The 16559-nt window shown below is 42.0% G+C and overlaps 1 protein-coding gene across 1 annotated transcript in view; it reads right to left on the bottom strand.

The window, feature by feature from the left end:
* SMIM7 (small integral membrane protein 7) overlaps positions 1-12850 on the bottom strand; it is a 13078-nt gene extending 228 nt beyond the window's left edge. The window contains exons 1-5 of the mRNA XM_068096250.2: positions 12430-12850; positions 12244-12285; positions 10926-10975; positions 9296-9386; positions 1-2678 (exon numbers count right to left, since the gene is read on the bottom strand). The exon at positions 1-2678 is cut by the window's left edge and continues 228 nt beyond it. Of these exons, the coding sequence (XP_067952351.1) occupies positions 2663-2678; positions 9296-9386; positions 10926-10975; positions 12244-12285; positions 12430-12455 (225 nt within the window). The 5' untranslated portion in view covers positions 12456-12850 and the 3' untranslated portion in view covers positions 1-2662. The remainder of the gene's footprint in view (positions 2679-9295; positions 9387-10925; positions 10976-12243; positions 12286-12429) is intronic.
* Positions 12851-16559: the final 3709 nt, after the last annotated feature.

The raw sequence follows: 16559 nt of genomic DNA, 5'->3' as shown, positions 1-16559 counted from the left end.
ACTGGCCATTTTGGCTTCCACAGCCACTTTCGGTATAGGATATGAGTTAATAAAGTTAAAGCTGCTAACAAACGGCAAAGAGCCAAACTCTGTTTCTCTACAAGTGCAGAAGACTTGGGATTTGAAAGGATTGATGCAACCTTACACCGCCTCGTTTGTCACGATCATGTGATGCAATCCTGAGCAACTCATCATTATTGCCCTTTTTATACAAATAAGTCCAGAGTTAAACCGCCTGAGCAGAACGTTCTAAATAATAAGGAGTAAAACACATTAACAATACTTTGATGTAAGTATGCATAAATTACAAATTCATTCAATCATTCATATACCATGTTCTATACCGAGTGTCGGTGCTGTTGAAGCAGTTTCTTGGTTAGGGTTACAATCCTGTATGGGTCGCCACTCCGACACAGGATGTCAGTGCAGGAATTTGGGATTCGGCCATGGTGCCTGGGAAAGCTCGCCGACTCTTTGCGAGGGCCACCGTGGGATCTTTAATCTCCAACTAATGCCGGCAGATGGGACGCATGCTTAATGTCCATCAGAGGGACGGCACACACATTGATGAATCACCCTGTCGGTGAAACAACTGGATAACAGTGTATAGCTAGGTCGGGATTTTAACCCAGGCTATACAGCTTGGAGGCGACTGTGCGTACCTCGTGGCCATCATTGAAGCCCTTAAATAAAAAATGTTGCAAATAATATAACTCTACCAAACTCCCGACAAGCCGTCCCAAACTTGCCATATACGTACAGCACAAAGCTCCTACAGCAAATAGCATCGAGCTGCTTTCAAAGACATATGTTACATACAATAGGGTGGTCCACAGATATATGTAATATTTAATACTATTAAAAATCCATGCTCCACAAGGCTGCCCTTGTTCCTATGTTTATAAAGATCATCTGAACCAAATATGAGGTCAATTGGAACTTATTGTTCGTGGCATGATTAAAACCGCTATATTCGGGTTAGTAATTGGTAACGGCCTGGGCCGTGACTCGCTTCGCTCGGCGTGTCCATTACCGTCGCGACTCGGGCGGGGCTGGCTCCTCGCTGGTTGGGAGGTCACGGTAAGCAGGTATTCGGGGGGTCTTTCTTTTGGGCCTCTGGCCCGATTACCCTGGTCGTGGCTGACCACCAGTGACGTCACAGACCCCCAGGATCGGTGACGGCCAGTATATCGGACAGGGGCTTAACCCCCCATGCTAACGGGAGAGCCGTCGTCCCAGATCTGGAACAAATTCTGTAACAGATCTGTAACAAACAAACAGGTTGCTCAAAAAATAACATTTTTAATTTATCCTGTTTTTTTCCAGATGGCAGAAACTCGCAGCTCTTCCACAGTTTGGTTGCTGGGCAAGTCTGAAAAGGAAATAATATGTGGGGGACTACCAACCAAAGGACAAACATTGCAGAAAATGGTGTACCATCACATACAAGAACACCATACAGTTCGTGAAAGTGCCAAACTTAGTGTACAAGCTGTGTGTGCATACTGGGAGAAAGCATGAATTCCAGTGCAGAGAGTAGATTCCTGTGAGCGCCAACTTTTGAAGTTGTATGATGCCTACAAACTGGTAAAGAAAAATAGAACCAAGACATTCGAAAACTATAGAGTGAAGGAGCAGATGTTCAAAGATGATCTTCAATCCCTCTTTGATATCTCACCAAATGATGCGCTTGAGAAAATGACGAATGAAGAAGACAAAGCATTCCTTACCATGCAGCGTGAGGATCCCTCAAGTTCACGTATGGGATCTGTGGACAACACTCTGGCAGTGAAGGAGAACAGAAAGCGTATCAGGCTTGAGAATGAAGATAAAAGAAAGAAGAAACATGCTGCTGAGACTCGAACAGCAATGCAATCTGTTCCATCAACATCGGCTGTGGTTGATGATGATGAGTCTGAGATTGAAAGCTCCGATTCAGGGGACAATGAATTCAAACTCCAAAGTCCATCTTCTGCCAAACAGGCGAAAAAGGCTCCCATCAAGGTGATCACTCCAGCAATAGGTGGCAACTCTGGACAGAGTAAATCTCTCAGATCGGCGTGCTATGTTTGTGGCCAGTGCTTTTGCACAATCTCTTGGTCATACCATTGAAGACAAGTGCAAGCCAACAATAATAAATAATTTGAGCAATTGAAAATAGACAATTATCTATGAATTGATGTCTGATGCTAAAAATTCTGTATCTTATTATTCATTAAAATTTGTCAACATTTTGAGCAACCTCTAAATATTGTCCAATCAAGCTCAAATTTTCACCACAAACTACTTTCTTCAATACGAATAGGGGCAGCCTTGTGGAGAAATGAAAATCCAATCTTCAAATTTTTGGACCACCCTAACATACAACGATGGACTTATTTCACAAGAGTAAATATAATTAATGTTTATTTTAATAGAAAACTCGTTATTAACAAAGTTGGCTGATTTTTTTCAGGCAATGCCCAACCACAGGGTTGGTTTCATAATGTTTACAACAAATGAAATAAAGTACATCATAAAGATTGCCATTTAGTTTGAATTAAAGAAAAAAGTTTGAAAACAACCTGAAAATAAGTTTACCAAGACAAGTGAGCAATATGGTGACGAAGAGGTGGGAGGAAGGAAGGTCTTTAGGAGCAGAGATGTACAAATGTATCCAATATCAGGCACCAAACAATCTGAAACACAAGTGGCGTTGTTGTTAGCCTTCTGCAACGCCAGGTAGACCTCCTTGGATGGGTGTTTATAATTATTCCATACGCTTTTTGGGGGGGGGGAAAAAAAGAGAGAAAAAAAAAAGCCAGAGCTCTAAAATAAAAAGCCAGAGTTTGCTCTGTCCAGCTATTGAAATTGGCTCCGTCCGTCGGTCAATCATATTACCTCCTAAATGGTTGGGCAGGAATTCACCAAACCTGGTAGTTATGATCACCACATGGCAAGAAGGTCGAGAGCAGCATCATTTTGGCCCCACTCCTTGGAGCGTGTTCCAAAGGTCAAATACCAAAAAAATGCAATTACAGGCACATTTTAAAATAAAGCGTATGTACAAACAACATTGACGATGCATGAAATATGTAATGATTTTTTGGGATTTGACCTCCGGTTCATGCCCCAGGTCGAATCACATACAAGGCTTTCATCCGCAGCTCAATGGAATACTGTTCTCCCCTATGGGCCGGTGCTCCTGCCTCACACCTAGCTCGGCTTCACGCTGTTGAAACCAAAGCTTTCAGAATTATTGGAATCTCCCGCGATGAAGCTATCTCTGAGGGCCTTTCACTCGCTCACCGCAGGCAGGTAGGTGGTCTTTCTGTCTTCTACCGACTCCTCTCCGGCCTTGCACCCCCAGCTCTCTCTGTGCTCTGTCCCCCAAATATTCCTACAGGTCGCACAAGATCTGCCAGCAACCCTCTGATGGTTAAACTGCCGAAATCTCGGCTCTCTGCTCACCTTCACTCTTTCATTCCTCTTTTCTCCCGCCTCTGGAACAAACTCCCTCACTCCCTTCAATCCCACTCCTCCCTCCAGGTCTTTAAAACAGCTGTTCACCACCATCTCTTATCTTCCCCCATCCAAAACCTTGATCTTTTCTACCCCCGCTAATTCACCCCAGATCCACCTTGTTTGAAATTCCAACTTCTTTCCTGGAAGTCCTGGCAGTGTCCATATGTTTTATACCTCTCCCACCGCCCCCTTCCCATGCCCCCCCCCCCCCCCAAAGCCCTCGCCCTCTCTCAGATCTCTCGATGTCTCCATGTCTCTCGGTCCCTGCTCTCAAATGTTGTGTTTGTGTCCTTCCCCCTCTCTCCCCATCTTGTCTACCGCTCCCGATGTTATATGTTTTATGTGTCGGTTTGTCTTTCTGTGTGATTAATGTTCGCTCTTTCACGAGCCTCGATGTTGTATACAAAAAAAAAAAAAAAAAAAAAAAAGGAGCATAAGCTGAATCGTGCTGCGTTCTTAGAAAACGTTTATCAAAGCAACGTCAGTATAAATATGTATTTACAAACGTGGCAATATATTTGAGAATGGGACTTTCTAATCATCTTGATGTTCTGGAAATGCTCCTGATGGAATCCGATATCACAATAAAATCATGGTATGCTTACATAAAGGAAACTAGGAACAGAACCATTTGGCGGAGAGGGAGGGGAAGGGAGATAGGGAGATTCTCACTCTTTTGTAAAATCGCTGTGTGAAATGCTGCTAATATATAAATAAACAGGAAATATGTCGTGCATAGCTTTTTTTTTTTGGTTCTATTTTTCCCTGGTGTTGGGCTAGCGGCTAGGGTGCCGGCTTAGGATCCAAGGATCCTGGGTTCGTAATCCCGGTCGATCGCTGAATTAACGCCAGGGGGGTTGACTCAGCCTGTCATCCTTCCGAGGTCGGCTAATTGAGTACCAGTTCACTGGTAATTCCCTGTTTGTCGTTAAAGGCGGCAAAAAGGGTTGGCGTCAGGAAGGGCATCCGGCCGTAAAACATTGCTTCAAATAGGGGACCGAAAAACAACAACAACCACTGTTCCCGAAAAAGGCCAACCCCCGCGAAAAATGGCCTCTAAAGGTGGTTTTTTTTTTGGTTTTTTTTTTATTTATAGCACGATACTTGCGAGATCCCTAAAATAAGTTGTTGGCCTATGATGACCTCAAAAATACTTAGGGGTTGAATTCAGTGACCTGGCATGCAAATACTCTTAAAATTTCAAGTCAATCAGAGGAAAATTGAGGATTTTAAAAATTTGGCCTATGTTGACCTTTTGGCCGATGTTGACCGCAAGAATACTTGGTAGTTGAATTCAGTGTCCAGATATGCAAATCCTCTTAAAATTCCAAGTAAATCGGATGAAAATTGAGGACTTTAGAAATTTGGTCTATGTTGACCTTTTGGCCTATGTTGACCTCAAGAATACTTGGTGGTTGAATTCAGTGTCCAGATATGCAAGTTCTCTTAAAATTCCAAGTCAATTGGATGAAAATTGAGGATTTTAGAAATTCGGCCTATGTTGACCTAAAAAATAGTTGGTGGTTGAATTCAGTGTCCAGATATGCAAAGCCTCTTAAAATTTCAAGTTAATTGGATGAAAATTGAAGATTTTAGAAATTTGGCCGATGTTGACCTTTTGGACTATGTTGACCATTTGGCCTATGTTGACCTTTTGGCCTATGTTGACCTTTCGGCCTATGTTGACCTTTCGGCCTATGTTAACCTTTCGGCCTATGTTGACCTTAATAATACTTGGTGGTTGAATTCAGTGTCCAGATATGCAAATTCCTCTTAAAATTACAAGTTAAGTGGATGAAAATGGAGGATTTTAGAAATTTGGCCTATGTTGACCTTTTGGCCTATATTTACCTTTTGGCCTATGTTGACCTAAAATATAAATGGTGATTGAATTCAGTGACCAGATATGCAAATCCTCTTCAAATTTCAAGTCAATCGTATGGAAATTGAGGATTTTAGAAATTACGCAGAGTTGGTGACCTTTGGCCTTTGTTGACCTATTGACCTTTTGACCCCAAAAATAATAGGCTTCATGCTTATGACCAACCCTACCATTTGGTGAAGTTTTGTGAAGATCGGTTAAAAATTGTGACTTGTGGGTGACTGACATCCATACAAACAGACAGAATAATGCACAAGACCAACCAATATATTAGAAAAATCTTCGATTTTCTCAAGTAACAACAAAATAAAGAGGTGAATCCAACAAATAAAATGACCTACAGCAAACGCACATTATTCCGGTAATAAAATGCACAACTACAATGGTTTATAACAAGCACCATTTCACAATCCTTCTTCTTCGTCGTCGCTTCCCTTTACGAGGGGTTAAGTCAAGTGGCACCAAATTCCTGCCCTGATCTCAGCCAACTCTCTCAACTCTCCAACCACTCCCACCTTATCGATATCCCTCCTCACACAATCTTCCCATCTCACCCGTGGTGTACCTACTTTCCTCCTACCTTGCTTCCTCAACCTATTCTCTCTCTTTGCCATTCTCGCCAAGTGTCCAGCCCGATACAGCCGGCTTTTTATCAATGTCCACGTTAAGTTCATCTGCACACCAATCTCGTCCCTTAGTTTATCCATCCTCCTTCTATCCACCCCCTTCATTTCCCGCAATCCCCCTGACACAGTTGTTCTCGCAGACTTGCAAACCTCTGTTGTTGTTTCTCTGTCAGCGTCACGGTCTTCAGACCGTAAAGGTAGGCCTGCATTACACAAGAATCGAAAGTTTCCCTTTCAATTATCTTGATATTTTTACATATGGCATCAATCCCTCCACCCTCATCCACGCAGTTGCATGCACCTGAATCCTCCTCCGCATCTCTACCGAACGCATAATCAAATGATCAAAAACCAACCCAAACTGGTAAACATGCAGGATGCCACCCTCCTGGCTTTCGTTCCCTCCAAAATCAAATTGGTAGGACACCATGTATAACAAGCATTCTGAGTATTGCGCTGCAATACATGTCCCCTATCGGCATTGGGTAGCACTGTCATAGAAGACAGTATTATGACTTACCGCACTCCAAATTATAGTCCGGAAAACTGTTGGGGAAATTCCCAAAGTTCAAAGTGCCATAACTTTGTCAAAAATGATCGAAACGTCGTGAAGTTCAAACTTGATCTGTAACTTATCATGAGGAAACCATGTACCAAGTTTGAAATCATTAGCATTAAGCGTTTAGAAAAAAAGTCCGGAAAACTGTTCTTTGCATGATGGACTGACAGACTGACTGCAAACCTATAGTCCCCTACGGTGTACACCGGTAGGGGACTAATAAGATCAAGGTAAATGAGTTAAATCATAAATGGATGCTACAATACTTGTTAAGAAATCTTTGAGGTTTTTTTGGGGATGTGAAGTTAAGACTCGTGGAAGAACTAGAACAGAACAGAATAGACAGAACAGTGGAAAGTGGGGAAGCAACAAAAAGGTAGAGGGACACAAAAGAGGTACAATGGATGAGGGGAAGAATGAGAGCCAAGTGGAGAAGGATACAGGGCATGAACAAGCTGGATACAAAGTCAAACACAGCAAGAAGGGGGCTGAAAGAACAGGAAGATAAAAACAGGGATTACATAGCAATGGAAGATTAAAAAATAGAAAGGTAGGTGGACGGAGAGGGGATAAAACACAACAAACTGGATGCATGGGGAGGGTAAACGAGGGTAGACAATATCATAAGTATGGATGGGGGGGATGACCTGAAGAGGTGAACAGCCATCTTTAAGTCCTGGAGGAAAGAATGAGATTACAAACTGAAGTCGGTCCCACAGGTGAGAGGAAAGGAACAAAATGAGTGAGCAGTTTGAGGAATATGTAAGTTGTTGATGGTGCCTCGTCTCGATAACTCGTCTGCTCTTCACTGACAGTTGGATCTAATGTAAACAAGCTAATGCTAGCAGATAGGATATGCAGCTCAACATCCACCCGAGGAATGGCACACTTCGTGATGGAACGTTCTGCCTAAAAAGCACCAATCCCAAGGTTTACAGTCGGGCCGAGAATCAAACGCAGACTCGAGACAGCTCAAAGGAAAGTGTGCCACATCAGCATCATCCTGTCAGACTCCAAGAACAATTACTTTCCCGACTAGATGCAGTGTTACTTCATATTTAATAAAACAATTATTTTAACGATAGTTTTTTTTAAATCTGAAAGTTTAGTGCTATTGAAGTAATCCAGAAACAGTCCCAACAACATCCTCATACAACACCCCATTGAACCTTTATTTAAATTGATGTACTGCAAAACTGGATGTTCTTGGAAGTATGACAGAAAATTTGTGTACTACAGTCTTGAAGTATATGATTAAATTTAAATAAAATAAATTAATTACAGTTTTACCGCCATTTACCGCAATGTTTATTACATCACCTATTACATCACCTTACATTAGTTATTTGTGCCTGTTGTACGCATCCAATATGAAGTTTCAAATGTGCATGTGCGATCAGGACTAATTCAGAGACAAAGTACGGTAAAACTAAAGACTGGTCTTCCGATTCATGTTCGAAACAAAGCATTCAATTTAAATGAGTCGTTTCTCGATCATAAACTAACAAGCATTCTGAGTATTGCGCTGCAAATATGTCCCCCTACCAAAGTTCAAAGTGCCATAACTTTGTCAAAATGATCGAATATGCAAATTTATGCATGGTTGATGCTGGTTTTCAAACTTGATCTGAGGTATGCTGAAACACGTGTGTGTCACGCCTCGCCTCATTGATAAGACCGCAAGGTCGCTCCGTGGAGCAGCCTGCACGTATTGCACTGTGTGAATTATATAATTACCAACTCGGTCTGAGGTACTAGCGATTCAAGAGATATCCATTTTTTTTTTGTTTTGTTTAATTAACGATATCTGCCAAACCATGTGCCCTATCGCCAATTCCAAAAGGACATTTTAGTAGACCGACATGCTGAACAGATCTGTGAAGTTTCCCCTCGATTGGATCAAAAATGAGGGAGGAGCCCGGTTTTAAAGGTTCATGCTTAAAAACGTCATAACTCTGAAACCATGTGATACATGACGTCATGCTCGCTGACTTTTTTGTTTGTCATGGGTATGCGATTCTGCCTGCAAAGTTTGGCCTCGATCTGTTCAGCCGTTGCAGAGAAAAAGGGGTTTTTCGTGTTTTCACGGAAAACAATATGGCGGCCGAACCACGTGACCTATGACGTCATAATTACCATTAAAATATTCTACAGACCGAGTCACCCTTACGGTGAAAATTTGATCTCAATCGGTCTTATTATTGCAGAGAAATTGGTTTTTAAAGGAAATTAAAACTTAAAATGGAACTGAGTTAAGGATCATCAGAATTATCAGAGTTCATTCGCAAAGTTCAAAGTGCCATAACTTTGTCAAAAATGATCGAAACGTCGTGAAGTTCGAACTTGATCTGTAACCTATCATGAGGAAACCGTCTGCCAAGTTTGAAATCATTAGCATTAAGCGTTTAGAAAAAAAAGTCCGGAAAACTGTTCTTTGCGTGACGGACTGACGGACAGACGGAGGGACGGCGTGCAAATCTATAGTCCCCTCCGGTGTACACCGGTTGGGGACGAATAAGACAGACATACGGACATGAACCAATTGGTTACCCCGCTTTTCACTTTGCACGCCATAGTCCTGGTGCTCAAACTGAATCAATTGTTTTTGGGAGTTATATATATATATATATGTCACATTTCATGCAATAAATGTTACTGTGGTTAAAAAGATAAGCAGTTGAAAATATACAAAATACGACATTCTGATTGAAAGAGAAAACTTACATAATCATGCAAACCATCATGAAGATGTTCCAGAGAGCGATGAATATGCGGAAGTAGCGAAGACTGAGCAAAAACTCGCGGATGTTATCTCCTGAATCAACCCCACCAACGAAAACAGAGGGACAGACACAATGGAGAGAAGAAAAAAAATATATATAAAAATTTAGCATCAGGCATTGTCACTCTAGTTATTGAAAACATAGGGGCAATACCCCTGGGCACTCACCTGGTAGAATAAAGCAGTATACTCCACTGACTACAGGTATTTTAAACCATATCAAGGCATTTTTAACCAATTTCAATGGTTGCTGGAAGACAGGGCAGCATTAGTCCGTGGGCTGAGTAGGGTTTACATGCACCCCCCCCACAACTTAACTTCCCGGGTATGTCCATGTACCCCCCACCCTAGGGGTTAGGAAAAACCATGTTAACAGAAAAAAAACTCATTCCCAAGGTACCTCCCACGCATATTTTGATGTTACCCCCCCCCCCCCCCCCCCCCCCCGTGTCAGTGATTTCCGAAAATTAGGGGTAGGCGAAATTTAAATGGCCATAACTTTTTACCTAGTCATCCTATGGTTGCATATGACCCCTCAAAATGTTTGTCCTGGGACACTCTTTCCAATGATATGTGTTATATGCAAATGAGGTCACTAATGAGGTCACCAGAGGTCAAACTATGAGGGAATGAGTTTTTTTTCTGTTAACATGGTTTTTCCTAACCCCTAGGGTGGGGGGTACATGGACATACCCGGGAAGTTAAGTTGTGGGGGGGTGCATGTAAACCATACTCAGCCCATGGACTACATGTACAATCATACTACGTAATCGTGTCTTTAAACAAACATAAAAACTACTTATTTTGGGGGACCCCCCCCCACCCCATAGACTACCTGAGACCCGAATTTTTAATGCTCTGAACAAACTTTGGTACATCATGGGTGGTGAAGGTTGTGGTCAAGTTTCATCGGAATTGCATGTGTAGTTTCTGAGAAGAGATCAAATACCTATTTTGGGGGGAACCCACCTCCCCCTTCCCTCGTACACCCCTAAAGGGGCAGATATTGTTAATGCCGTGAACAGACTTTGCTACAGCATGGGTGGTGAAGGTTGTGGTCACGTTTCATCGAAATCATGTGTGTAGTTTCAGAGAAAAAAGCAAATATATATTTTGGGGGGGTCAAACCTAGACCCACTTTAACCCCCGGTAGACCCCCCTTCGATGGCGATTTTTTTTTTTAATGCCGTGAACAACATAACAAATATCATTTGTGCCAAGTTTGGTCACAATCCCATCAGTGGTTTCGGAGAAGAAGTTGCAAGCGTTTACGGACTGACGGACGACGCACCATCGCATAAGCTCCCTGGGAACTTCGTCCCAGGTGAGCTAAAAAACAGTGTTAAAACTTATAAATCTGTCAGTATTGCTAAACAAGACTAACCTATCATTGTAAACGAATGAAATCTCAGACGATAAAGAAACATCTGCCTAATCTTCAACAAATATGGTAACAAATAAAATAAAACAGATTTATAATAATAATATGGCTAAGAACATAGCACTGGGAATATACATGCAACCCAACCAATATAATGGCAGGAAGCCATCCATGTGGGACAGTACACCCACCTGTTGTTGCTTCTTCTTCACCAAAAGTGTGCACTCCCTCTTTCCGTTTCCTAAGGACATGAGAACTCCATTAGCAAATTCCTAGAAACCAATTAAATGTCATTTAAATTAATCAGTTCCCTAGACACCGCCCAAATAAAAGTACGTGTCAAAATAATGTGTTGAATGCTAGGAACAAGATCAACTGTAGGGCAGGTACTCTGCTAGTCCATATAGTATGATGAATTACATGAAGGCTCCTTTGTTCACCGCTGTTATGTCTGGGCGCATGGCGTATATAGAGCCTCGCGACTCTGAAAATGCCATAAAACTTAGAAGAAAATTACTCCATATTCAGCAAAGCGATGGGTGGACCGTTTTGTTGGGAGTGCTTACTTGAGTGCTTAAGCCAAGTGCTCTACAAGCTTCCACGGCAATACTGTGGCTTGGATCTCTATTGGGACATACCCAGAGTTAGGAAGGCAAAATAAATTAGAGGTTTTGAATTAGTAAAGCAATGAGACAAGTGAATTACGAGTTCAAGAGAAGATTGAAAAATGTTTTCAGGGTATATAAAGCAATGAAATCCCCAAACTAGGGCAGGATGACCGAGAGGTATGGATGCAAGGTACAGCCGAGCCAGAGGTCCAAATGTACGGTACAGCCGAGCCAGAGGTCCAAATGTTCGGTACAGCCGAGCCAGAGGTACGGATGTATGGTACAGCCGAGCCAGAGGTACGGATGTACGGTACAGCCGAGCCAGAGGTACGGATGTACAGTACAGCCGAGCCAGACGTCCGTATGTACAGTATTGTACAGTACAGTCGAGCCAGAGGTCCGTATGTACAGTACTGTACAGTCGAGCCATAATTCCGTATGTTCAGTACACTGTACAGTCGAGCCAGAGGTCCGTATGTACAGTACTGCACAGTACAGTCGAGCCAGAAGTCCGTATGTACAGTACAGTCGAGCCAGAAGTCCGTATGTACAGTACAGTCGAGCCAGAGGTCCGTAGGTACAGTACTGCACAGTACAGTCGAGCCAGAGGTCCGTATGTGCAGTACTGTACAGTTGAGCCAGAGGTCCGTATGTACAGTACAGTCGAGCCAGAGGTCCGTATGTACAGTACTGTACAGTCGAGCCAGAGGTCCGTATGTACAGTACTGTACAGTACAGTACAGTCGAGCCAGAGGTCCGTATGTACAGTACAGCCTTTCTACGCATCACTTGCGCTTCGACGCGAACCCACACCCACGTAATTGATAGATATCGCCGAGTGAGCAAATGAGAACGGAGCAGGAAAACAATGGAGTAAAGCGTGGATAAAGATGGAACTCACAATTTAAAGTTCAAAACCGCAGCAGCATTTACCAGAAGCGACCTGTACAAGGAGGAAGTGGAGGCGAGACATTAACAATTCTGTGCAATTCCGTCAAACAATGAAAGGTTTTACTTGGCTAAGCATTATTTAACTGGAATACGTTGGGTCTTCGTGTCTTCAGCTGATAAGCGAAGCCTGACTTACCCGAAAAGAAGAAAGTCAGAAATCATCTCGATGACGTGCCAGGCCACGGCAACGAAGGAGATTTGCTCGGTGAATGACTTACCGAAGAAGGATTAACCTGGATTTGATTTTTATTCTTTTTACTCCACGAATGACTTCAATGATTACTTACTAAAGGGAAAAGTGTAACTAAATCGGAATCGTGAAAATTGGTAGCGCATAGGTTTCCAGAGCTATCCCATAATGCCGTGCGCGCCGCCATGTTGGGTGCATTCACTTCCCTGTCAACGATAGCATCAGAAGTTCTACAATATATCACGTTCATCTCCTTATTCTGACACTGCAAAGTAAGCTTCCACTATTTATTTGGCCTTGTTTATCTTTTTGCACTTGCTTAGCTTGCCAACCAATATGGCGCCCGCGCACTGCATCATGGGTACCTGATCGAATGACAAACAATAATTTGTAATAATAAATTAATTTTAATAATGATGATTATTGACGTCTGGGTCACCTCAATGTCATTATTATATTCATTTATTTCCCACAAAAAGAAAACGATCAATATGCACGGGGCTGGTCTAGTACGTCATCAGAATGATGCATTCTGGGATAGCTAGTTACCATTTTTAGCTTAGAGGTTGTAAGTTATAAATCACAAATTAAATTATATAAACAAGTGGAGATCATTCACTCTTTGACAAAACATTATTCATCCCTCCCATTGAGTGCCAATTAAAACGTAATAACGAAGTTAATTTGACCAATTAAAACATGAGGAATGAATTACGCCCATAGTGCTGCGTGGGTTGAGCGTTTGGCTAAAATCTAAATGAAAAGCACAGAAGACGATTGAAGATGCGAATGCTATTTGTTAATCGATTATCGATTTAAATATTGTATATAGACTACAGTCGCTACGCAGTACACATGTTGAACATGATTGAATATTTACATTTGTTAACATGTTAATTATGCACTTAATCCTGATAATGTAAATGCGGGAACGTGCATTTGCCTGTCACGTGTCATGACGTCGGCACGATTGATTGATTGATACGGATATCATGCATTGATTGGGTGGTGATTCGTGCAGGTAGCAATGCAGCAATCTATATATATAAAACAGTGTGTGTGTGTGTGTGTGTGTGTGTGTGTGTGTGTGTGTGTGTGTGTGTGTGTGTGTGTGTGTGTGTGTGTGTGTGTGTGTGTGTGTGTGTGTGTGTGTGTGTGTGTGTGTGTGTGTGTGTGTGTGTGTGTGTGTGTGTGTGTGTGAGAGAGAGAGAGAGATGTTACCGATAGACTCCGAAACGGAGAGGCTTACGTGCTTGATATTTGACATAGACATGGCCATTGAGCCTAGGACGAACATGGCCGAACTCAAAATATTTGACGATCCATATTTTTTATTCATATTTATTTCAGCGCACGGAATCAACGGAATCAGAGCAGGTGGGCGCTGATTCGCTCAGAGCGATCACGTGATGACGCTATGACGCTATGAACGCTATGAACGATATGACGCTATGACCGCTATGACGCTATGAAAAAAAAAATCGCTATGACGCTATGAAACGCCATGACGCTATGAACGATATGACGCTATGAACGCTATGACGCTATGAAAAAAAAAATCGCTCGCTTTGCCAAGGGGCTCGCTCCCCCCCGTTCCCCTCCCCTCCCCCTCCCCTCCCCCTCCCTCCCTCGCCCGGCAATGCCGGGTACTTCTGCTAGGAATTGATAAAGGCAACATTAACTTGTACAGGTAGCAATGCAGCAATGATTGATAAAGGCAACATTAACTTGTACAGGTAGCAATGCAGCAATGATTGATAAAGGCAACATTAACTTGTGCAGGTAGCAATGTAGAAATGATTGATAAAGGCAACATTAACTTGTACAGGTAGCAATGCAGCAATGATTGATAAAGGCAACATTAACTTGTACAGGTAGCAATGCAGCAATGATTGATAAAGGCAACATTAACTTGTACAGGTAGCAATGCAGCAATGATTGATAAAGGCAACATTAACTTGTACAGGTAGCAATGCAGCAATGATTGATAAAGGCAACATTAACTTGTACAGGTAGCAATGTAGAAATGATTGATAAAGGCAACATTAACTTGTACAGGTAGCAATGTAGAAATGAGCGATACAGGTAGCATTGATTTATTGATACATGTATAGCAATGTAGCATTGGTTGGATGATACATGTGGCATTGATTGATAAATGTGGCATTCATTGATTGATAAATGTGGCATTCATTGATTAATAAATGTGGCATTCATTGATTGATAAATGTGGCATTCATTGATTGATAAATGTGGCATTGATTGATAAATGTGGCATTGATTGATAAATGTGGCATTGATTGATAAATGTGGCATTCATTGATTAATAAATGTGGCATTGATTGATTTATAAATGTGGCATTGATTGATAAATGTGGCATTCATTGATTGATTGATAAATGTGGCATTGATTGATTGATAAATGTGGCATTGATTGATTGATTGATAAATGTGGCATTGATTGATTGATTGATAAATGTGGCATTCATCGATTGATTGATAAATGTGGCATTCATTGATTGATTGATAAATGTGTCATTCATTGATTGATAAATGTGGCATTGATTGATTAATAAATTATGTGGCATTTTATTATTTAATCATTTTATTATTTACATTTTATTATAAATTACATTTTATTATTTAATGTGGATTAATAAATGTGGCATTGATTGATTGATAAATGTAGCATTCATTGATTGATAAATGTGGCATTGATTGATTGATAAATGTAGCATTCATTGATTGATAAATGTGGCATTGATTGATTGATATAGGCAGCAGCGTTTATTATTTCAGCGTGGAGTGTGTAGGAAGGAAATTGAAAGGGGACAATTTGCTAAGTTAACAACACTAGTGACGTCAATGTGGTATTGCATTGAAATATATATATTGTCCTGTCCGTGCCGATAAAGACCGGTCTCGGACGGATTGCCGATCGAGCTTACACTCTGATGCGTTCAGTCAAAAATGGCGGTGTTCTTCACATGCGAGGGAAAGGAGAATGACGAACTTACCTGGACGGCTTCCAATGGGGGCATAAACAAGCAAGACCACACGGCTTTAAAATGTACAAAAATACCGGCTTTATTGAAGGAATGCCGGTAACAAAATAATGCAGGGCAACCAAAATTCCTAAATGGAGTGCCCCCATACAGACCCATATACACACAAGGGGAGAAAACTGGTGAAAATAATGCGTAATGTTTCTGTACTCAGCTGCGAGTGGCTTCTGAATCCCGTCGGGAATCGTCCAGGCCCCGAACGCGCAATCCGGGCGCGGAACAGGCCCTGGCAGGAAGTAGGCCTCAGCATGCGGTCAAAGTCCATTTGGACTTCAGAATGGAAATTGATAACTCAGCTGAATTGCTCTGTTCTGAACTTTTGACATGGCAGGAAAAATATGGATATTGGTTTGTAGGAATAATTAGAGACATAACAATATTACATAATCTTTAAATATGGAATGCCAAAGAAACTGCATTTTATAGAAGATGGGTGTTATGACCTGGTTTGGATGCCAACCTTTTGGAGATTGAAACCAGATCGGTGTTGCATTCAGGAGAACGCTTGCCTCTGGCTCTAAGCAAGCGACTTCTTGAACTCCATCCTCCCAAAGCAGCTCCTACAAACATTCTTGTAGCTTCTTAATGGACACCAGCCTTCATGAGACACCAGCGAGTCTGAGCTTAGTGACCCATTAATTTCCCTTGCCAACTTCAAAGAGAATGCCAGCTATAAAAAGGACTAAACTCTCCAGAATCCTTACTTGATTCGTCATGTTTTGCTGTGTATCCTGTGCTGTAACCTTTTTACAATCAAGTGAGCTTTTCCAGAGAATTATATCTTTACAAAGCATCAATGTGTGTGGACATTACTTGTTTATGTACACAAATTGTTGCCACAACAGTGCCCTCGTTCACTCAGCCGCGCTTGTCTTCGTCGTCCGCTTCACCAGCACCCACGTCTCTCAGCGCACCCAGACGACGCCCAGCCAGCACTAACGAGCTAGTGAAAGGACAATGCGGCCGATCGCCCAGACCAAGAAGAAAGAATGCACGAGCTGCGACCGTCTG

This window comes from Myxine glutinosa, chromosome 1, assembly GCF_964187855.1.
Source record: "Myxine glutinosa chromosome 1, kmMyxGlut1.1, whole genome shotgun sequence".
Classification (NCBI taxonomy): Eukaryota; Metazoa; Chordata; class Myxini; order Myxiniformes; family Myxinidae; genus Myxine; species Myxine glutinosa.
This window is presented reverse-complemented; position numbering and strand designations above follow the sequence as displayed.